The 22,987-nt window shown below is 39.1% G+C and overlaps 1 protein-coding gene across 2 annotated transcripts; it reads right to left on the bottom strand.

Annotated features, from left to right (window-relative positions):
• Positions 1–810: 810 nt before the first annotated feature.
• Positions 811–22,987, bottom strand: edaradd (EDAR-associated death domain). Of its 2 annotated transcripts, XM_055030304.1 has the most exons (6): positions 22,755–22,987; positions 7,524–7,582; positions 7,128–7,170; positions 5,282–5,355; positions 2,903–2,951; positions 811–2,362 (listed from the first exon to the last, which is right to left on the bottom strand). In XM_055030304.1, exons 1-6 carry the CDS (start codon positions 22,786–22,788, stop codon positions 1,974–1,976), a joined length of 648 nt encoding a protein of 215 aa, XP_054886279.1. In that variant the 5' UTR covers positions 22,789–22,987; the 3' UTR covers positions 811–1,973. The 2 variants fall into 2 exon arrangements, with proteins under 2 accessions (XP_054886279.1, XP_054886278.1); XM_055030303.1 differs by lacking the exon at positions 22,755–22,987 and having other exon boundaries at positions 7,524–7,619.

Raw genomic sequence — 22,987 nt, 5'->3', positions numbered from 1 at the left:
ATTCTCCCACCAAGTTTGTCGTTCTTATAGCTCACAGTCTTGGCGTGGAAAGTGGCAGTCAGGTTTGTTTTCACACCACATTTATAAATAAAACCCCAGAACTTCCTCTGGTGACGTCGTCCAGCAGAGCAACGCTGCCGCTCGTCCACAATCATGTGAATCTTTATACAGTAATCAATGGGCTTTTTTGTGATCTGTCCACCTTAAGAATAATCATATTAGACTTGTGTGGAGTGCTGACCTGACCCCGTTTTGTGACCCCGTTTTGTTTTTCAGTGAGATCATTTGCATTCCATACGCATTGGTTCACATTTACATTTCACATTTGTAAATGTATCTATGTGCACACGTGTCTACATATAGATACGTCTGCACATATTGCTGTTCTCATCCAATTTATGTTTTCACATCTTTTAGGCGTTTCACTATTGTATTAGGCTGAATGTGGTTCATTTCAATTAGTTTGTAACAATAAAAGATTAAAGTCATGAAAAACATTGGGTTCAATGCTGCTTGAATTAAGTAACCATGCAGTCAGATAGTTATTGTCCAAAGAAAAGGTTTGTGTCGCTGTCGCAGGTCAGAGGTTTATTTACATATGCTTTCATGCAACGTTCATTTTTATACAACTTGTGCATGAAACATTGCGTACAAAATATTTAAACATGAAGCTCCTGACGCCCAAACTGCTACCTGCAGCATCCAGCCATACATTGTATAAATGTAAGTTGGTTGATGAGGAGATCAACCACGCTACATTCAAGTACAGCTCGGACATTAGGTTGTTGACATGGCAAAACGACTCCAAAGTGATTTAAACATGTTTTATTCTCAAATATGGGCACAATGTCATTTAAAAGATATTAAATATGAACACTGACCATTTTCAAGTGACTATATTAGGGTAGGGTAAGCCCATGCTGTACTGTTGTCTCCAACAATATAGCATTGGCTATGCCTGCATGTACTTCATTCATTGAAAAAAAATCCAACCAAATCTCCAGTCAGTTCTTAACGTTTCGCTTTTTTAATGTTTGGAACATAATAAAATGTAATTTATTTCAGAAATTTGTCTTGATTCAAGCTACCGAAAAGTACTGAACTGATTTTAAAATTCTAATAAGTATGGAGCTGTGATTTTTGTGCAGTTATATTCAATCTAGTTTTACAATAGGAGGAGAGGTTTTTATCAAAGCAAGCAACAGGAAAGAAAGTATCAGGTATTTCCTGGTCAGTGTGTCAGACAGCCGACAGTTTACAATCCTAACAGGAATTTAACGTCAACCATTTGTGGAAAAAGTATTATTTCAGGGGAAAATCCATACATTCACAAAGAGAGAACAGGCTGCACAGCTGAGGCTTTTATTATAGAACATGTTGCTGTGAGGCGACGATGCGAACCACTACAACAACCAAACATGGGTGTTAAATCTGTGAAAAACTGTTTTGTGCTTCTTGTTTCACTGATGGCTAGCGAGCGGACCTTTCTGCCCGCAGCATTGCAGCATCGCCACTCGCTGCAGCTCTTTGAAGATACGTGGATGATATCAGTTGCGGCAACATTTAGTTTCCCTTTGGGACACGAGCAATAGTTCTGAGTTTCACTGAGTCGGCTGTGTTTTGGTTACAGATACAAATCTCACTTACTGTTGTCTTCATTTCTCTTCGACTACACAGCAACTCTTTTGATGAGTGTTTGTTCTGACTTTACATGGGAAGAGCAGCGACACCACAGGCGGCGAGCCGAAGGATATGAATCATTCTGTTACTTATACATCTGTCAGTGTTGCTGGTCAGAATGTTGACACGCTTCTTCCCTTTTCAGTTCATTATCTTTTCAAACGTTCGTTTTCTAAGAATTTGCCTAAAAAAAAAAAAACACTTGTAGCTTGGAGGCAAAAAGATATAAAAGGGGAGAAACATGTACACCCTGGGAGAAGAAACAAACAGATAAATATACATTCTTCAACTTATTAGTGAGTCTGCTGCCAACGTGACGGCCAGTCCTTTTCTATCCAGCTTTGCAGCAGCCGCAGCACGTCAATGCGCTGATAGATGCGGCACAGTTCGGTGAGCTCGGTGACCGTCTTCTGGTTGTAGCGCAGCAGGAACTCCTGGGTGGGGCTGTGAGACAGGGAGCCCTGGGTCCGATGCTCCAGCAGGGTGAGTTCGTCATAGCTCATTCCCCAGCGGCTCGCAAAGTTCTTCCAGTTTTTGATGGTGCAGTGGTTTGGGTCCAGCTTCAGCCGCAGCACGTCCAGCAGGTCTTTGTCGTTCATGAGGTCGCTGATCTTGGGCGGGGGCGCCGGGCAGCAGCATTTTTCACAAGGGCTGCCGAGAATCTGCAGCTGTTTGGGACAGTCTGAGCACAGGAGGCACAAAAAGAGGAGCTCACTTCAGAGGCTCTGTGGGACCCGGCCCGAATCGAACAGCATGACGAACAGAGTAATCATTTTATTCATCAACACTGTAAGTACATCTTCAGAAAATCAGTAGGACATATAACGCTGTAGTTTTAAATTTATTCAACCAGCCAGTTTCTGTAGGAATTAGCAGCTCCAAATAAATGATTACTAATTACTAATCATCTCTATCTTGCAGTCACCAGTTGAGATCCTACTAACTTCCTGTTCTCTCTCTCATCCTCCATGTTCACTTCAAAACTCACACAGTTTATCTGTGTTTCTCTTCTACATGGAGCCTCTGATGGAGCTGCTGTTGTCGTTTTTTTATTCGGTTTGGATGCGAAACCAAACTGGACTGTGTGGTGAGATAACGAGGGTCAATGACTGATTTGAACTGACATTTGTTGTAAACTAGCTTAAGATGACATGTTGTGAATTAGTGCGAAAAAAAACTGAACTTAGTGAAAAAAACAAACAAACAAAAAAAAAAAAACTACCTGGTGAAGTAGATGTTGGGCAACTGCAGTCCTCCATATCTTCAACTGGCTAAAAGTACAGAACATACAGGTTACATTTATTCATATCTTACACACAAAGATAGAACAACGGCTTAATTTTCTTGATATATATATATATATATATATATATATATATATATATATTTTTTTTTTTTAATTCACTCCTCCCTGCAAAAGAGGTAGTTATCATTTTGGATAATAACATAATTTTTACAATTACTTGGTGATAATTATCTCTTTGAATCCATTAAGAAAATTCTGCACTAATGTGTTAAACAAATGTTAATCCACTTGTAAGTGAATCCAAATCACTTATTTTTGTCAAATATTTTTATTTAACTGTCATTTTACAGAAATAAGTTATTTTTGTATTGAAAAAATAACAAAAGACATTTTGTTGATGATCGCTTCGAAAAAGCAACAAAAATAACATAAAACCTCCAAGGGATGCTTTTAATATAAACTGTATGTCTGATGCATCTCAATGTAATTCATGATTTGACGAGACCCGTCTAAAGATCAATGAAGTGAGGATATTTGGAGCGGTAAATCCATCACTGCTGCACCGAAACGTGTCGAAGCAGAAACCGTTCTGAGCGCATCGAGGCTCTGCTTCCACGTCCCCTGGGGACGACGTCTCATCAATACATATTTGTGAAGGGTCAGACTTTCTTCCCCACTTTCAGCTGACGACTTCTCCTAACAGCGTCTCACCATCAAAGCTCCCTTTGAGGAGGTTGCATGCCGTAGACGGAGGGAAGCTGCCTTTCTGCTCTATTATTAGAGGAGCTTGCAGCTGCGCAGCGCAACAAAACCACAACCTGTTTGCTCACAGCACAGATTAAAGAGGAATTAAACGCTGCGCATCGTTCTCAGACCTAAAGAGGAAGGTGTGGTAGGTGCGTTCTTTAGGGAGGCGTGGAGGGGGGGAAGAAAAACTTTCCACCAACAATCCTAATTTGTCAGAATGTTGACAGTTCAAAGTGATAAAAAAATAAATAAATAAAATCAAACTCGAGGCTCGTGGGCCAAATCCGGCCCTCCAGAGCTTTTTATGTGGCCCTCCGGATTCTCGACTAAACATTAAATGTGCTTAAATGTTTTAATCACTCAAATCAATGCAGCTTTTGTCTATTTACCGACAAATTATATCAATCAGTTCCTTCGGTTTCTTGAGAGTTATTGTGGGAGTTCACGCAAAATCAACAAATCTCTGCACTGTTTTCCATTATTCATAATTATTGCAGATTTTACTCAAAAATTCTCAAAAGACTTTCTTATTTGTACAGAACAGCTGCCTCAGCCTTAATTAAAGTCAGATTAGAGTCCATGATATATTCTGGTTCTGGTCCACTTTAATAAAGTCGAGTCGACTCAGCAGGTTCCAGCAGGACTTGGCTCCGACCCAAACTCCAAAAGGTACCAGCAGCTGCTGCAGTGACCATGGTGGTACTGAGCTTGATTGGCAAAGCAAGCTCCCCTGACCTTTAACCCCCAGAGCATTGAAACAGATCTACTTTGACATTTCTTTTTGAACATTTTTTTTATTGATCTTACATAATATTCAAAATCTCCGAGACTGTGTAATTTGGGGTTTTGTTATGCATAAGCCATTATCCTCAACATTACAAAAATATTTTCACTCCATGTGCGATGAGTCTATATAATATACGAGGAACATTTTTTTTAAAAGAGTGACAAAAAAATAAATTCTTTTTCACAATACTCCATTATTTTAGCTGAAAAAGAAAAAAACAGCACCAAGATTTTCACACCGTCATCTTCACTGTTACTAATTTTGGAATCAGAATGACCTTCTGACCTCTGAACATCCAAAGTGTTCAGACTTAGATCTCCCTGCATTTGACAGGCTGGTTGGTTGTGTTTCTCAGTGATCAAATCAACACTGCAGGGTGTTTTGTATAGATTTTTAGTTTTGCTAAGCCAGCTGGTCGAGCAGCACTGAGAACTCTCAACATGAACAGGACTCGGCTGCGCTCTTTAATCTCACGGCCGAAGCAACCTTTTTTCATACACCCACTCAAACTTAGAACTTAAAACCGCACTCAATTCGCTGGTTATGTAATTACTGAAATTCCTTACATGACAACCTCTTTTCTAGTACTACAGCAGTTTTGCATGTTTTTTTCCTGAGGACAGTCGGTCAGTTCTTCTTTCCCTGCATCCGTCTGCTCACCTTTTGAATAATTGAGGTCTTTACGATATGCTCTTTTTGCGTGCCAAACCTCAGTGCGATTGACCGTAACCTAGAGATAATCTTTCAAATGGTAACACTATGCTGTCCTAGCAAACTAAGGCAAATATAGCTTAGGAAAAGAACGCCACGGTCCGACTGACCTGTCTGATCTTGTCCTGAGAGGAGGGGTGCAGGTACCCAGAGGCCATGGAGCTAAGATGTAGTGTCACAGCATCTGCCAGGAAAATATTGCAGATTACACAGGATTAGACGTTTTCCTTGTTTGGGAAGAGAGACAGAACATCGTCAAGGCTCTATTTAGAATATCTTTTTCAATTTGTAACTTCTGTTCCAGCAGATGTTCTGATTGGGCTTCAGAGAATTCTAACTGGAACCTTTTGGTAGACTTTTTTTTTATCCTACAAACATCAAACCATTCAGCAATAAATGTCAAAGCTCATTCTTCTAATGTCTGAGCTTTACCTACCCTAATCGACCCAGCACACAAGGTTTAGCTCAGGCGGGGTTCTGTGAGCCGTGAACAGTCAGTATCTTACTGAAGACCTTCTGTGCATATCACTGTCGGTTTTTGACTTTGCTATAACAGTTTCAAGGTAATTTCTTACAAATATTGTCTGCATTGAGGCTCCACACCTGGGGAGGATTTTTATTTGAATTTTTTAAGATAGGTTGCTGTTTTCAGAAACACTCGCGTCCACACGGAACGTTTTTCAGAAATGTTTTGAGAAACCTTAATGTGGTTCTTTAGGAACTGCAGCGACGTGTGACACGTGATCAGCTGATGTTGTTGTTATGTATGATGCGTTTGAGGCTGTGGGTCCGGTTGGGGGTCCGGTTGGGGGTCCGGCCCAAAACGTTTTGCAAAAGATAGATTTTCATAACACATAAACACAGGAGGGTGAAATCTTCACTCTTTGAACTCATTTTATTTTTTCTGTTTTGAACAAAGAAATTAATAATAATAATAATAAAAACCCATCACAATAATTAAAAATGTTGAGGTGATGGTAGTAAGAGGGTTAAAAGTAAAAGCAAAAGTAGAACATTTTTCCATTCTAAAATGCAATGTCTGCATGTTTGGAAATGCAACGTGAAACTTTTGAGTCGTTTTAACTCTGAGAAGCAATGAAAGCTCGACAACCTTCGTGTGAAATTCTGTCAAATTCTCAAAACAGGAAACACTCTGGCCAAAGTGGGTTATTGTAGGTAACCCAGTTTGGATTTGCAGAACACACTCTTCATCTCTAAATGACTGACAGACAGGCTGGTGTTTGGAGGCAGGCGGACGGACACAAGGGCTCTTTTTCTTTTTTCTTCTAATTCTTTTTGACATTCTGCCATGTTGATTGAAAATGCAGCATCTGCTTTATCGTCACTTCTCAAATAGGTAGAAAGACAAATAAATGATTAATAAAACAAATGTGTCTGTTTTATTTTTAATGTAGCTGACAGAATTGGACAGCTCTCATCTGGAAGTGAATTTACAAAGGAGGCTAATTTTACTTCCAACGAATCACTTCCAAAACAATTTTTTATTTTTGCTTAGTAACTCCTTACAGTTATATTCAATAAATTACAATATGCATTCATTTGAGGCCCTTATGTCAAATTAAAGGACCATTTGAAAATAACGTAGATGCAGGTATTTAAACATATTCTTCCTTACGACTTAATCCTTAAGTCTGTTTTTAAAAATTGTTTTTATTTTTTACTGATCTGATGTAATATCCCAATTTTCAATGTGATCTCTATTACCTGAGTGGAAAATCATCAAAAATAAAGCCTTTCAGATTTCCACCCAAGAGTGGTTAATCCATTTAATGTGTTTCACTCGGTGATGAAGTTCTTGAAATAAATAAATTGTCAGTAATATTTTAATTCACTCAATGACTCCTTAGGGTTTTTGGAGCAGCACATTATAATCCTGACTAAAACTGTCAACACCTGCTGAGCACAACACACCAAATTTGTGAGAGCATTTATTACCGTGAGGGTCTGTGACTTGGACAGGATAATTGGCCTCCAAGGACTGCAGGAGAGACAAGGACAAACATGACCACATTACATGTGAACAAAGCTGAGACTAATTAAGGAAGAGAAGCTCTGCCTCTGCCAAGGACGAACAAAACGGCTCTCTTGTGCGCAGAGACGTAGGGCAGCCTGCCATGACTTGCTCTGCGATGAGCCCTCTGGCATCGGCAGCACAGTGTGTTCAGTTCTGGTACATTTCTTAGCAGATTATTGCAAGACTTTGCAAAGCTTTCTAATAGAGAACAATGCATAATCATCACAAAACAAACTGGACAGGGAGCAAGTTGCAGCAGTGGCATGGTTCACTGATGGCAGGAAGAGATGAAGAAAACATTTAAAAATGTTCCTTACAAACTTTGCCACGAAGCTGGTGGTGTCCGTGTCCTCAACAGGCCCAGAAATGACTCTGTCTGGAATGACAAAGAAACACAACATAAGCGTGTTCATTTAATCTCCAGTCATTTCAATAACTTTGCACAAAATGTCAACGCATCGCTTGTTCAAAACACAGGAAAACCACTTCCTGCAGTGGAGAACCATACATGATGTGCTTAATGTAGTTCTTTAGGCAGCAGAACTAAACAACAATTATTGGCAAGATGAACAGTGGGAGTCACTGTACACACGTCAGCAGACCTCATTTGCTTAATCCGCCAAGCGCTTTGGACTTGAGCAGAGATGTAAGAGATCCAAAGCAAAAGGAAAAAAAAAACCCTGGGGAATTCTAAAAAACCCAGAGGTGTCTCATTTCCATTCCAGATGATCGAAAAGCACCAATTTGAATGACATACCGTTTTGTTCCATGTTGCTTTGTTATGTTGTGAAAACAACGACATTGTGCACGCGTACAACCCGTGAGGGTGGATCTAATCTACAAGGTGAATATAAAAATTCCCTGGATTTGAAAAAAAACTAAAAATAAAGAAAATACTCTTCAGCATGAAAATCATGACAAAAGGAAATAAGAAAAAGAAAAAAATTAGGTAACCTTGGTCCTTAAGAGGAATTTTACCAGCGACATTTGGGCAGGTATTGGGAGAGAAGCACAAAGGAACCTTTTCATCAGCAGAAAATACCTGGAAGGGCCAATGTGGGCCTTCATCACCCCACGTCACTGTAAGTCATTGTATCCAAAGAGCTCCAAAACAAAGACCAGGCTTGGCCTTTCTTGAGTTACACTCACTGAGCAAGAAAAAGCTCATTTGAACAGAAACCTTCAATTAGGATTAAGTTATCAAATGTTTCCTACCTTCAGCTGTCCAGCTACAGACAGAGGAAAAAAGACGAGGAGCTGAACACCAGTCAGATCAGCTGCAGTGATATAATACACACTAATACACGTCCACGCAATTCCAGTATCTGTTTTGACGACGAGGGGTCATGACACGGACAAAACTGTTAGGAGCTGATGACACTCTGACGCAAAATTACACTATTTATTTTTATCGTATTGCTTGTTTCACAGGCGCAGATGCAACAAGCAGATTAAAACAATCTCATTCCTGCGTCATAATGTTTACAGCCATGGCTAGTTCACAACAGCTGCTCCTGGACATTTCATTTAACTGGAAAGTGAAGATTAACAGTAAAAACTATAAAATACTGATCAGTTTATTCCATATTTTTTTTCACTGTTAATCTTAACTTTTCATTTTAAGAGATATTAAACAATGTCTTCAGACTACTTGCTCCTTGTTCATGCTGTCATGTCAATATCATTTGACAGAAAATCATAGAATGCATGCATTGCACTGCTGCCTAATTTGGTTTGTGGTTTCTGATGAGTTTGAAACAAATAATGCGACTGTTTTTTTGTGTGGGAGATTGTCTTCATACGTTTATCAAATTTAAGTGGGGGATCTAATAACATGATTATCACATATCCCTTTAAATCAAGTTTTCTTCTTAAAAGGCACAGAGCCACTGCTTTTGAACCATCTGATTTTGGATGAGTCGACGGACGTCAGACATAGAGTTGGACAATAATACCTCTGCAGCTTTGTTAGGAGACTCATCAGGTGCGTAAAAAAAAAATGCATCATCTGCACAGAGTTGACAGCTGGCACCTAACGATCTAACGACCTAACGAAAGGTGTGTTATTTATAAAAAGACTTTGCTTCGAAACTGCAGATATGGCTTGGTTTATTTTAAGGCACTGGGCCTCTAACTGAATACTAGATGTAAACCAGCTTATTGTCTCAGTTGAAATGATAAAATCAGATTTTAGATGAAAGCAAGCTACTGATTCAAATGCCGTCTTATGGCCGATGAATCCATCACTCATCAGACGCTGATCCAGGGAGCAGTTTTCAGTAAAAACAACCTGGTCTGAGCCAAAACTGCTGCAGGTGGAGGAGCTATCTGGATCCTAAATACCATCACTTGTGCTACTACATTTTCACATTCCTGAGATAAGCCTGATGACCTTGACAAAGGGCAATAGTTCCACTGAGTCCTGACTTCCTGTTTGAAATGCTGGAATGATTTTTTCCAAAAACTGTGAAATATGCAAGTCCTTATTGAAAGATCAACAAAATGCATCAATCATTTTAAATGAGTCATCAAGTGGTTGATTGCAGAGCAGTGAACTCATGTACTGAATGTTCCTTTGTTCCAAAGTTATTTGTTCATCAGATGCCTTTTTTTTTTTGCTTAAGAGATCAATTTTGCATTTAGCTTCAAACACCACAGGAGGAATATTTACTTATCAAACACTTCTACACTAGTCAATAAATCAGCTAAATCAGCTAAAGATTTCCTTAATTTTTAGAGATTGATGATCCATCAATACTTACATTAAAAGCTAATCTTATTGACTGCTCTGATCTGCACAGATCTGATGATCAGCCGCTGTCCCTGATTGGTAGATCAGATTGGGCCACCAGGTATCTGTATGACTGTTAACAATATTCACCTCGCCGTTTACAAATTCTGCAATTTTTCAGACAAAAAATAAATAAATAAATAAATATTGGTCAAAATTGGAATCGGCAGGTCAGTTTTGATAGAGATCCTATCAGGATCGTAGGCTGTAATCTGTTGCTTCTAAAGCTAAAAATTGATAACTAAGAAACAACTGAGGCACTTTGTTTGCATGCAAGTTAGATACCTCTATATCATTTCACCTAGATATCAGACTCTGAAGACTGCAGATTTACTGCTGGCAGAGTGGGAGGCAGATCCTTTAGTTATCAGGCTCCTCTTCTGTGGAACCAGCTATCTGTCCCTTTAAGCCTAAAATAACTTTCCTTTTTGATAAAGTTTATAGTTAGACTGGCTTAAGTCATCCTGAGCTGTTTCTGTAGTTATGCTGCCACGGGAATACGCTACTGGAAGAAAATGTGAAATTCTCCACACTCTGCTACTTTATTCTTCTACACTGCTCCAATTGACATTGTTTGCTGCAATTTCATGTTGTTAAATTTGTGTTTTCTCTCAGTTTTTTTCCCTCTCCATAGAAGCTGCGTCTTGTTTGGCGTTCTGTCTGGGTGTGATGCCCTCCTGGACAGCCAAACACATGCATAATACTCAGTTTGCCAGGTTCTGGTTGTGCTGGAGGTTTCATGTTGTTAAAAGGGAGTTTTTCCTCTCCACTGTCGCCTCATGCACGCTCGGTCCAAAGGATTTCTGTAAAGTCAACGACACAATGCTCTGCTGGGTTTCCTTAGATAGAAAACTAATTCAACAAACTCGAATAATGAGTTGAATTGATGGATCGTTTGATAACTGGAAAGAATTGGATAGAATATGTGATCGAATTGAGATTGCTTTTTTTGTACAGTGCCTCATTGTTGTGAACCGGCGATACATAAATAAACTAAATGGAATTGAAACCATCTGCACCAGGTCAATATTACACCTTCTTTACATGTACACTCCAGTTTCCTTGCCCTGGTTTACCATGCATTCACCTCCTTTTAATTGTTTTCTGCTCTGCAATATTAAATATTATGTTTCTTTTGAGATCCTTTTTTATTTCAGTAACTCCCTCTGGAGCATTCAGTCCTTTGGGCTCTATAATCAAGCGTAAGACACACCAAGATATTCCTCCTGCATTCAAGATACTTTTTCCTCTTTCCAATGTGAACTGCATTTTAAAAACGCACTCGACTTCTAACGGCTGAATTTCTTAAACTCCTTTATATTCCCGGTTTCAGCAAGTCAAGGTATGTTGTACATTGTAATAATAAAAATTGTACGTGGATTTAATAATTCAGTCAATAAGAATGTTCAAAAATTGTTTGCGTCTAAATAATTTGATGCATATACGGAATCATGTTGCATCAGCCGTTCAGTCTTATATGCAAAAACATGCCTTTGCCACCTACTGGTAATCAAATTAAAATGTGTATTAATCTCACTTGCAGTTGATTTCTAAATTTGGTAACATTTGTAAATGGCAAAGATGTCAGGAGGTGACTGCCAGAGCACATCAACACAGAAAAAGGTAAATCCCCACTGTCACATCCGCTTAGTACAAACCCACACGACTAGGAAATGTTGACAATGATGCAGTTTGCTTCCACACGACTTTCACTATTGTCATCTCTAGAAAGAAACAAACCAACTGCCTCTGGAAATGTCCAAGTAAAAAAGTAATCCTGTTTTAATCCTGTATGGCTTATTTTAACGGCGCGCATTGTTTTTTATTGTTAATTAGTTTTAACTTATTTAAAAATAATTCAACAAGGCTGTGTGCATTTTACTGGTAAGTAAATATGTTAAAGGAAAATGTAGCGAGCAAGAAGGAAGTGAAAAATAGATTTCTCTGTATCATGAGTTATTTTGCTTAAGTGATCTTCGGTAGAAAGAGGAAATCCCTTCAACCAATTAGAATGACATTAAAATTTGTCACTTGTTCAGCTGGATTTGCCAAGCAGCTCCGTGAACCACATGGTGCTGTGTGGGCTCTGTTTCAAAGCAGACAGTGCATCCAGAACGTTTCCATAAAAAAACATCACCCTTCATGCTCGCAGCAGGTGCTTAAGAGGCATTTAAAACAACCACATACATACATTTTGATACACTTTGTTAAAATATTCAAATGATGCACATCGCCGTTAATAAAGGCCGTCTTTGACAAACTACGGCGAGATGCTGAGAAAGCAGGAATGCCTGTAAATTAGCACATCGATCAACTAGTTCACACTTAAGTCATTGCTTCAGGCCACAAAAGTCGTACTTTCCAATCCAGTCATCATAGCATAATTTCTTTATTATCTTATGATACTGTGGAATACATTCTGTGGACTTTCCACACTGGAGCGGAGAGGATGCTGTTCGTTTTTATCTTGTGGGTCAGTTCTTAGTTTTTCTGTGATGCGCTTTGAACTGCTGGGTGTTTTATAAATGAAATTGATTGATTGGAATCCATGTTGCAATATGAAAATCGAATGCATACACTCAATACTATTGACACTGCAAGGAGACAATGCATGAATTTGGAATCATTTTCTGATCTTTGCTTAGCCCTCCCTATAGGATCCACACCTGTGTATCAAGAAGAAAGGGCAGCCTTACGGCAAATGGAAGCTTATTAAATGAAATTCATCCTCCCCCACACCATGTGAGGACGTTTGATTAGGTAGAACACCATACTACAAGTCCTAACCTGCAAAAGAAGGTCATAGGTCTCAGATGTTATGTGTTGTATAATTAAGATCCATCAAATCAGCTACGCTTGCTCACAAAATACTTGTGAGCAAAGGCATCGTTTTAACGTTTCTTTTTCAGTTGCGTTTAGGCATTTTGTTCTGTGTCTGAAATCAAGAGATATGCACAAAAATCCATGAACACAATAAGGTCAGGGCAGCTGAGAATGCAGTTGGAAGCTTGATGACGACTGAACTTAAAACACCAGTGGAAACACAAAACCCACTCAGGTTTCAGTAAATATTTTTGTGGCGACTTAAAATCCCGGAGAGGCTTGCTAACCCTGCGGCCAGACAGAGATCTAAGAAGCAAAAGAAGTGGAATAGCATAGGTGTCAAAAACTAATAGTGTCATTTGGGACATGTTGCTGTGAAATATCATTAGTGCTGCTCAGATAAGAAGCCGTTACCATGTCACACAGCAACAGCTTAGGTTTTTACAACTCAGATTTGTTGCAAAACTAATTGCTACAGAAAATCCATCCTGTTCACAGCATCACTCTCCACACTACCATCAACGTCCTCAGCGATTTAATTTCTCTTAGAGTTAAGTATTTTCACAATGAATTTGAATTGAAGTTTCGAAGCTTAAAAATAAATGGGTTCCACCAAAGAAGACCCTGGTTGGTTGAAGACAAAAGAGAAACCAAGTTGTAGTTCACGTTAAGCGGCTGAACAGAAAAAGCTGCTTTTTTTCAAATTGTAGCAGATTTAGCAGAGAATGACATTTGATTTCAAGTCTAACCAGGATTAGAAATCTGCACCATGTATAGACTAGACAATTCACAATTTATTTCACTCTAATCAGTAAAAAAGATTTTTGTTTCAGTTTCTGAGAATTTCTCTGTTACTCTGACAGCAGGACTTTCTAGCTTCCTCACACCTACGCAATCTTTATGAATATTAATCTTTCCATTAGTTTCTAATCAAACATGGTTTTTAATCTGTTTTCTGTATGGCTCCAAGTTACACACCTGTGAAGTGTTGGATTTGAGAATACTGCCGGGGAGTGAAGAGGGTTTTGGCGAATATGGGAAACAACCGTAAGACTACCGGCCGCTGCTAAATGATTGAGAGGTAACTATTGACAGAGCAGGGTAAATACTGCGATACAGAACATGTACAGGAAAATCCTAATATGGGAGCACGCTAAGACAGAGGAGTAAAGTACGGTACTTTCCCGGCCAAAATAGGAGACTTGACTGGTATGAATATGTATAATACAACTAACTATACATCTCCAGAGTGCCACAAACAAAGACTTTGTATCACCATAAGAAACCTTCTATATGACACAATTAGGTTTGGGCAGCCTATCAATATAGATAAAGTCTCTCTTTGATCAACTTGTTTTATTATGTATTGTGGAGGAAATAAGTATTTGATCCCCTACTGGCTTTAAAAGTGTCATAATTGTATGACATTCTTCTTCTTTAAAATAAAAAAAGAACAATATGAAAAGACATACAATATCATAAGAAGAACTTGACATGAAATGAAAACTTAAAATGAATTTGAATTCCATTGAAGGAAATAAATATTTGGTCCCCCAGCAACAGATCATTTAAAACCCTTATTTTCGAGCGCAACAGTCAGACGTTTCCTGTAGTGTTTTAATAAAGTTGTTATTTATCCCCCTCAACAAAATGCAAATGATTTTCTATTTAGATATTATTTAATTTTCTAGATTTTCTTTTTGATATTCCACCTCTCACATGAAGCTATCCAAAAAAAAATCATCAACCTTAGTACAAACTTTCAAAATCAGTGATGGATCAAATACTTATTTCCTCCACTGTAGTTGTCTTCTCTTGGTGCAAGACTCATCCTCACAAATATATTCAATGACCCTTGCAACATAAAATTCTTGAAATATATTTTTTAAATGAACTGCATGACATTTGGAGAGTCAGATTTCAAAGCTCAGAAGAAAACAGAAAAAAAAACCCAACAAAAACAGTCAAAGTTACTGATGATAGTCTTAATCTATCCCAAAACTTCAGTTCAATACCTGAAACTAAACTTACTTAGGCCGGGCTTACATGCCGATGCTTTTCTTTTAGTTTAAGGCACCTTGTTATCAAATGTATGTTGTAGCCAAGATCAGTGGAGCATTGTTCAGCTTTACTGGGAATGCGAGAGCATGTACCTGCATGCTTTGGATACAGTTCAAGAGATGAAATATAAACCACATCATAATTCATTGCTCAGGGCCGTAATTCCATGCAGGTGAACCCAGCTTTTCACTGTTTTGACCACCCAAGTCTGCTATGAAAGAGCAGCCAAGTGGGCCCTTGCTTGACATGTGGTTGTTTCCACACATGAATGGAGGTGAATGGCATGCGAATACCTGACCCAGACCACGGCGTGTCTAGACTGAAAGGAGCTATAAACACACACACACACACACACACCCCCACACACACACACACACACACACACACACACACACACACACCCCCACACACACACACACACACCACTTCCACAAAGTCAGTCAGCAGTGTGTCTCTAACAGTCAGAGTATTTGCTGGTGTGTTTATGTTTATACTATCTCTTTAGTCACATGTCACATGATCAAAATAGATCACATACATAAAAAAAAACTCAAAAGCAAAAAACAAGAAGGTACTTGTCAACACCCTGGAGCTCTACTTGTTTCTCCCATCAGCAAGTCGGTCGGCTGGTAATACCGAGGCTTTAGATGAATACTTCCTGAAAGCATTTTAAAAGACTTTCTTTAGCCATTCTTTACTTTCCGAGAGCTAAGAAACTGAAACTTGTAAATACACGCAATTTGTCAAATATGTTCCTAAGGAGGAATTAAAAATGGTAAGTGGTGTTTTGAAGTGGCTTGATGCTTTTAATCACAGTGAGGGTTGTAGGTGTGGTAGTGCGAGGCCTGCAGAGACATGAAAATCAAAGACCTGCACTCATTCATCCAATCTGACACTTTGGTTTAGCAGCACAAGTTTCATCAGAAACCCACTGTTTTGGGTGGGAGGCAGAAGGTTTTTGCCAAAATGCACGTCCTGTTGCATATCTGGTGCAAGAAACCACAAATCTACCCAAATTTCTTTGGATTCCTTTGGTTGTAGCCCCTTTCACTTCATGATCCCACAATAAAAACTGCAAGCCCTCCTGTGTTACATTGACTCATTCTGGTTGTGGGCTGTGTGTGCTTTCAGAACATGAAGCAGGTTCCTGGAACAAAGGGGAGTGACTTATAACAGCAACATTAACCTTATGCAAAATGAGCATCAATGCTTCCCCTGGCTGAGCTCTGTCACAGTCTTCAGGGTGGCTGTCTAAACACCTTCAACGTTTTTAACACGTGCATCCAGAACACATGCCTAATCTTCAGCATGTTTTTATCTGAACCTGGTTCTGGTGGAAGGTTATTCCTGTTCAAAAGGAATCGCTCCACTAAACTCTGGTTATGTAAACTACATGATGTAGCTTTCTTACAGTAATAGTATAACAGTTGTTGATGTTCTGCTAATGTAAAAAAAAAAACTTACTTTTGCAATTACAGTGTTTCCTTTAAATAAGAAATGCAGTGAATGCAGTCACTAAGTTTGTTCAGGCTATTGATAATCATGTAAATCTTTACATGAGATTATATTCGGACTTCAGCTGTGACACTAGCACCCATCATCCAGAAGCCAACAGAGGAGACACTGGCAGCTGTTTTGGGGAAACTGTAGTCAATGGTTTTACAGAAGAGCTATAGTTTCAACACTTCCGAATGACTCAACTTCTGATGAACTGAGTGAAGCTGTGAGATGAAGTCAGCTGCCCATCGCCCAAGGAATGAAACGCTTTTCTGCTGTATACTTTGCTCCTGCAATATGAAAAAAAGCCTTTTCATTGCAGTTTTGTGAAATTCACCAGTTTCAATACAATATGATGGTGCTTTTAATTGCAGTGTTTCATTAAGAAAATGTAGTTTTGTAATACCAGGTCTGGCGACCTGGCCTTGGTGTATCTTGCCTCTCGCCCGATGACGGGTGGAGACAGCCCCCCCCCAGCAACAATATGGGAATAAACGTGTTTTAATGATGGATGGATTTGTGCCATTCCAATGGAAACACAGATAGATATGCTGTAGTCTGAATCATATTGGATCAGAAGGCATCAGGCCGGGGCGGGATGATCAAATCCTGTTTCAGCACATTTTGACTGGTTGTAAAGCACACCTGCCCTCACAATACACAGATCAACACAGATGTTGAGTTTTTGATCAGTTTTCAAAGTGGCACATAAACAGTGAAACAGTGTAATATCTCACCCATTCACATTAATGACATTTGTAAGCCACAATGTCCATTATCATTATTGGTAACTTAAGTAAATCAGTGAAACAGGGTGTGGTATGTTACATTAGTGATTCATAATACATTCTGAGATTAGGTTTTGATGATTCTCTGATATCAAACCGTCAGACACTTTATATTTTGGTCATGTTGAATCTGCTGCTGGTAGCACCGCTCTCCGTCCTGTCTTTGTATCTTAGTTTCCCTTTTCCTCAGATACTCAGAATCAACCAAGCTGTGTTCCTCCTTCCTTTACTGGTGTTTTTCAGAAAACTGAACACCGAGCCTTAAGAAAAAACAAAATGTGCTGAAGACTTCCATAAGAGAAATCAGATAAATGTAATAAGCAATCACAACATCAACCTGTTTCATGGGTGTGTTGCTGTATGAACAAACCCAATCAGAATTTTTATATGTAATATATCCAAGTCATTTTTGTCAACTAAATGAGAATTTTTATATCCAACTTTACAAAACAAAGACAAAAATGTTTTAAAAGTTGAACAAAAAGCCCTATTGAACTAATAAAATCATTTCCTCGTCACTAACAACAGTGATGTTAAAAAAGCTGTTGCACAGGCTGAACTGACATAAGAACATATGGTTAAACCTAAACCAATATTTATAATAACGTAAACATAGATAATCAATTAAAACAGAGGATAAACAATACAGAGAAATCAGATAAAGCCAATTACCTGGCTTTGACACATATACACAATATAAAAAAAGTACAATATATACAAATATTGTACTTATATTTGTATATAAGTACAATGGGTTTGTGGGTTTATTTATCCCACAAACGAGGAACATCTGCATTTTGCATGACTTTATTTTTTCCAAAGTTATCACAGCAGGGATTAATGTTTAATGGGTAACAACTGGCTGTGAACAAAGCAAATGACTCAGTAATGTCAGTCTTTACAAAGGGGTCAATTGAAGGAAAACCTCTAGGTTGCAAGAACCATGGATTGAGATGAAGAGTCAGGCTCAGAAAACCACAGCCGGGCAGATGATGCTGTCACAAAACTCAGCATCACCATGAGTGAGCAGAGAAGGATCACAAGTGACATTTCCAAGGACTAAGTGAACTGGAAGACAGAAGAGCAGCTAAAGATAGCTGAACTAACTCATGTTAGTTTACGTTTCGTGAAGAAATAAGTTACGCTCAGTGTCCTCTTCTGAGGTTTTCATGTTGTTTCCCACAGGGGATCTTGGTGCAGCGCACCCACAGGTGAGGGGGGGAACAGGTTTTTCATTTGGGTTTGGTGCCAGAAATCCTTGAGCATTTCAATGTTAACATCCTATATCATTGCAACTTGGTTTTAGTTCCCCCAGAAATGGGAATTCACATTGAGTCTTAATAAAAATAAATAAAAATTATTATACTGCATTTACACAAGGATCTAGAGCAAATGTGTCATCATTTACTATATAGTAGATGTGAATGCTTTTTGTATTTATTTTAAACTAAACTATTAATGACAAACTAAGATAGTAGGCAAACCCTTAAGATTAGAACATTTAAACTAAACGTTAAACTCTTTGCTAGTTTGTGTCTAGAAAGCTGATTGTTAACCACGAGGGAAAACACGCCCATCTTTATGAAACAGAAACGATCTCTTAATTAGCTGGAAATTGTTTGCCTACAAACAATTTCCAGAAAATGTTTGCCTACAGGTTTTACAATTTGGGGTTGTCAGCCTCAACAATGTCATTGGACTACCAACCAGCTCCACAGGACCTTGGTTCTTTGTCCACCAAACGACCCAGTGTACCAGTTTGCTAGCAATTGCCACCTATAATGGCGTATAAAATTGAGAAACTCTTGTGGCTTTAGAGACTTCCTGAGACTCTTTCTACATATGTGGCAAGGATGTTTTCCAAATTCAAAGATATCAAACCTATTTTTTTGGAAATAGATGAAAAAAAAAAATTGGAACCAAAACAGACCAATCCAAAACGCCGGGGCACTGCTTTGTGAAGAAATGTAGAGTGTGTTTAGTTCAAAAATGCCATAATAATGATGCTTGAACCCCCGTCCGATCTGTAAGTTCACCTACAGGTAGTTTTTAACCTCTGTGTTGAATTACAGCCAGTTATTCTCTGCAGTGGGTGTTATTTGTCACCATATGCTAGATGGGTGGCCTGAAAATATTTGCTACCATGACCCCTGACCTACAAGTTAATGCATCATAAAAGTTGACAAAATGCTCAGATTATTATCTAAAGAGGTGATAGTTGACTCTCTCCATGATTCCACAGACAGAGTTGCAAGGTGTGAAATCATCACTGAGTTCTAGCTGACATGTTGGTGCAGGTGTGGTTTCACTCAGCTTTGGTGCAAAAATAAGTGTTAAACCCCCCCCCCCCCAAAAAAAAAAAAAAAAAAAAAAAACATACATGTCCTCTTGTAGATTTAATGCAGTAATTGTTGAAGGAGCTGCTGTTCATGCTTGGATCACTTTGGACTGCACCTGCAACACCTGCTAACCTGAAGTATGATTAAGAACATGGTGATTATGGTGATCATCCAACTTCAAACACAAGACCGTAAGTTGCTCACATAACCATGGGCAGGAAAACAAAGTTGGCAATGCTTGAACCAACAGGAGGTAATCAACCTCTGTGGTGTACTGGTAGAGCACAGGGCAGGAAATTGTTTTTTTTTTTAAGAGAAGACAGCGGCTGATAAATATAAACCTTGTTAGAATTTGTGCAGATAACTGAAAATAGTACAAGTGACTTTCAGACAATTACCTGGCTTTGACACAAATACACAATATAAAGAAAAGGTTTGTACTTGTACCGTTTCTCGCAAGCAAGCACGTAAAAAGTAGGAATGCGAGATATAAACAGAATACCAAAGAAACAATAGAAATTTGGCTTATGATAAAGAGGTGCTGCGGTAATGCTTGTTGATGACGACATGCATCAGGCAGAAGAAGCGGAAAGCAGCGCTGCTGAGAGCACAAAGGAAGTGCTCATTAAAAAGGAATGTGCAAAACATGCCTTTTTAAAGCGGGATTCAAAATTTGAATCAAAGGGTTGCTCGAAACTATAAATTGTAAGTAAATCAATAATGTAGCACTGTGCTACATTATTGAAGGTTAAACTTGGATCAGGTCTTGGACTGCAGTCTTCGCGCGACGCTCAGAAGAAGCGCGGCTGATGTCACGGTCAGACAGCGAGAAAACTAGGGATAAAAGCGCATGGAGAGGTAAAGCAGAATGGGTCCAATGGAACCCGTCTATCAGACCTCCAGCAGTCTTATCACGATGCTCAGGAGGAGCACGGCAAATGTCACAGTCGGGCGGGGTGACGATCTGATGGTCTTTCCAAAACAAACCTTGTAAAAGCGCGCATCGGCTCAGTGAGACCCCGCACAGGGTAAAAACTTGAGGTCTAAATGACCCCGTCTCTTAAGACAGAAAAAGAGTTAAGCTGTCAAAAAAAATGTATTTACAAAGTGTGTGGAAGATAAGAAATACAAGCACTTTGTTTCACCACCTTGAAACAAAGAATGGGCAACTATCTACAAGTTCCAGACACAACACTGGGAAGAAAAGGGAGGATTTCACGCAGACATCCATCACCTTAAAGTTGTTGTGTTTCCATATAGAGAAATATATTTAATTTTTTTTTACGTATGTTTGATTTAACCAGGGAGTCATCATTGAGATTAAGCTGGAGCCTATCATAAAAAAAACAAACTATTAAACATTACCAACTAATATCCACAAAACTGAGTGAAAAACTCAGTTTTAACTCTATTGCAAGTTTTATACAAATCATATCGTGATATGCATCATTGCCTCCACCCATCTGACCATGACATCTACTGTGCTTATTGTGAGCGTCGTGCTAAGACCGCCAGGTCCAGATAATTTATGCTTTCGCCCCTGTCTTTTTAATGAGGTCTTCCATTAGGCTCTCAGCCATGGTGGTTCCCATTTGCTCTGTTTTGATTACGGTTACATCATCAACAAGCATTAGCCGGTAGACTACAGATCTCAATCGTGGGCCAAATGTCTACAATTTCCACCATATACCCTGTATGTTGCTCATGCCTAGCATGGCGTCCTGCTTAGTTGTGACACCTTCCCAGAGCGAGACAGCAGCTGATGCAGAACCTAACGTTCAATGACATACTTTTCCCTGCCTTTCAGTGTTTAATCTCATCTCTCTGGTAGACAGAAGGTTTCACTTTGACTAACGGTATGTACTCTCCTTGATCCTACAACGTTGGAAACCAGCTCAGAGCTTTTCCATTTAGCTTTGTTTCTCTTGTAGATGAAGCCACTAAAGAAGTAATAACTGTCAGCTTTTTACGTTTCTCCAAAATAGAAAGTACTTCAGAACTTCAGTGGTTTTTTGTGTGCCTGCCTGCTTTGTCGTCATAAATCCCCGGTCGGCTGTGGCCGATTTCTGCTCACACCGAGCCAGGTTCTGCTGGAGGTTTCTTCTTGTTAAAGGAAAGTTTTTCCTTTTGTTGTCATTGCATGCATGCTCAGTATGAAGGATTCCTGTAAAGTCAACAACAAAATCTTGCAACATGTTGATCCATAAGGAGGGAATGATGCAAGATGATGATTCAATGGAATCCGATGGAATCCGCAGAGTCTTAAGACAGAAAACGAATGAACTAATCTGAATAATAAACTGAACTTGACTGTGTTTGCGTTGCTTGATAACTCTGAATCGTTTTGAATTGCATGCACTTTATTCGGAATCTGTCTCCATGAATGACTTGAACTGGCTTTCTCGTTTCTAAAAACGCCTTAAGAGGACTTACGGAGTGTTCTATGAACAAAACTGATTCGGAATATAAAATAAACGTCAGTATCGCTTCAATTAGTAACAACTTATAGTGAGAGCCATCAAGTCCTGCTGAACTGAACTGACAAAAAGTTTGTCATTCAAATGAACAGAAAAGGGGAGATCTTCTTAATTGTAATCGATTCATATATATATATATATGTTTTAGTAACTCATGCCTGTTTTAGTAGCATGAGCTACTAAAACAGGAAATAATAGTGTCTTGTCGCCTACAGGATGACAACTCAGTTTGTCTGTTCATCCTCCTGTGTGTCTGGACACCACATCCCTGGTGTGTGGTTGAACTGCGTAGATTTGTTTCCACTCAGGATGCCAGAAGGTCACAGTGAGAGAGCAGCTTCGGCAGACGTCTAAATGTGATAGCAGCAATACCTGGACAAAGGTCAGTGGGTTTCCCCACTTTCTGAAGGAGGAAATTTATTCAAACTGGAAACTTTCTTGGTTGGAGTGAGTCAAACCCTGCCCGCTCATTCACTTCCACATCTGCTGGCTTCCGACCACATTTCACAAAAAATGATAATTAAGTAGCCTATTAACAGTTCATTAGGGTGGTACAAAAAATAAAATAAAATAAAAAATAGAAATATTGTAGCCAGTAAATTGAACTTAACTGTATCGTTTGATAAACAACTTTAAGAAGATGTGAATAATGAGCAACATGGATGTTGCTCATAAGGGTGCTGATAAGGGTCACTATTACAAAAAAAAAAAAGTATAAAACTGTTCGCAAGCAACAGACTGTAAGGTGACATGAACAAAGCCTGGTACTCACCAAAAGGCTCCTTACACGCCATTAAACTGCTCATCTTTAAGACTGAGAGGTCTTCAAGCAGAGAAACAACTGAAGCTGGAGCGAAAGTCTTCTCTCAGGATGATGCCTCGTCAACAACAACCCAGAAAAAAAAAATAAAGCACTCCGATATTCTTCACTGGAAACTCAGAGGAAGCAGCCGAGCCAGCCGAGCGGCGGCGTCTCTCCGGAATGAGGTGAGACGCCTCTGTGGA

This window comes from Poeciliopsis prolifica, unplaced genomic scaffold (assembly GCF_027474105.1).
Source record: "Poeciliopsis prolifica strain line A6 unplaced genomic scaffold, Auburn_PproV2 SCAFFOLD005, whole genome shotgun sequence".
Lineage (NCBI taxonomy): Eukaryota > Metazoa > Chordata > Actinopteri > Cyprinodontiformes > Poeciliidae > Poeciliopsis > Poeciliopsis prolifica.
This window is presented reverse-complemented; position numbering and strand designations above follow the sequence as displayed.

What these genes read in the sequence shown, in the direction of transcription:
- edaradd (XM_055030303.1), bottom strand. Translation starts at nt 7,619, where the DNA reads ATGAACACGCTTATGTTGTGTTTCTTTGTCATTCCAGACAGAGTCATT. An exon ending in CCAAGTCACAGACCCTCACG is followed by an intron (nt 5,356 to 7,127) that starts GTAATAAATGCT and finishes TTTTCCTGGCAG; the next exon opens with ATGCTGTGACACTACATCTT. An exon ending in CTCAGGACAAGATCAGACAG is followed by an intron (nt 2,952 to 5,281) that starts GTCAGTCGGACC and finishes CTGTACTTTTAG; the next exon opens with CCAGTTGAAGATATGGAGGA.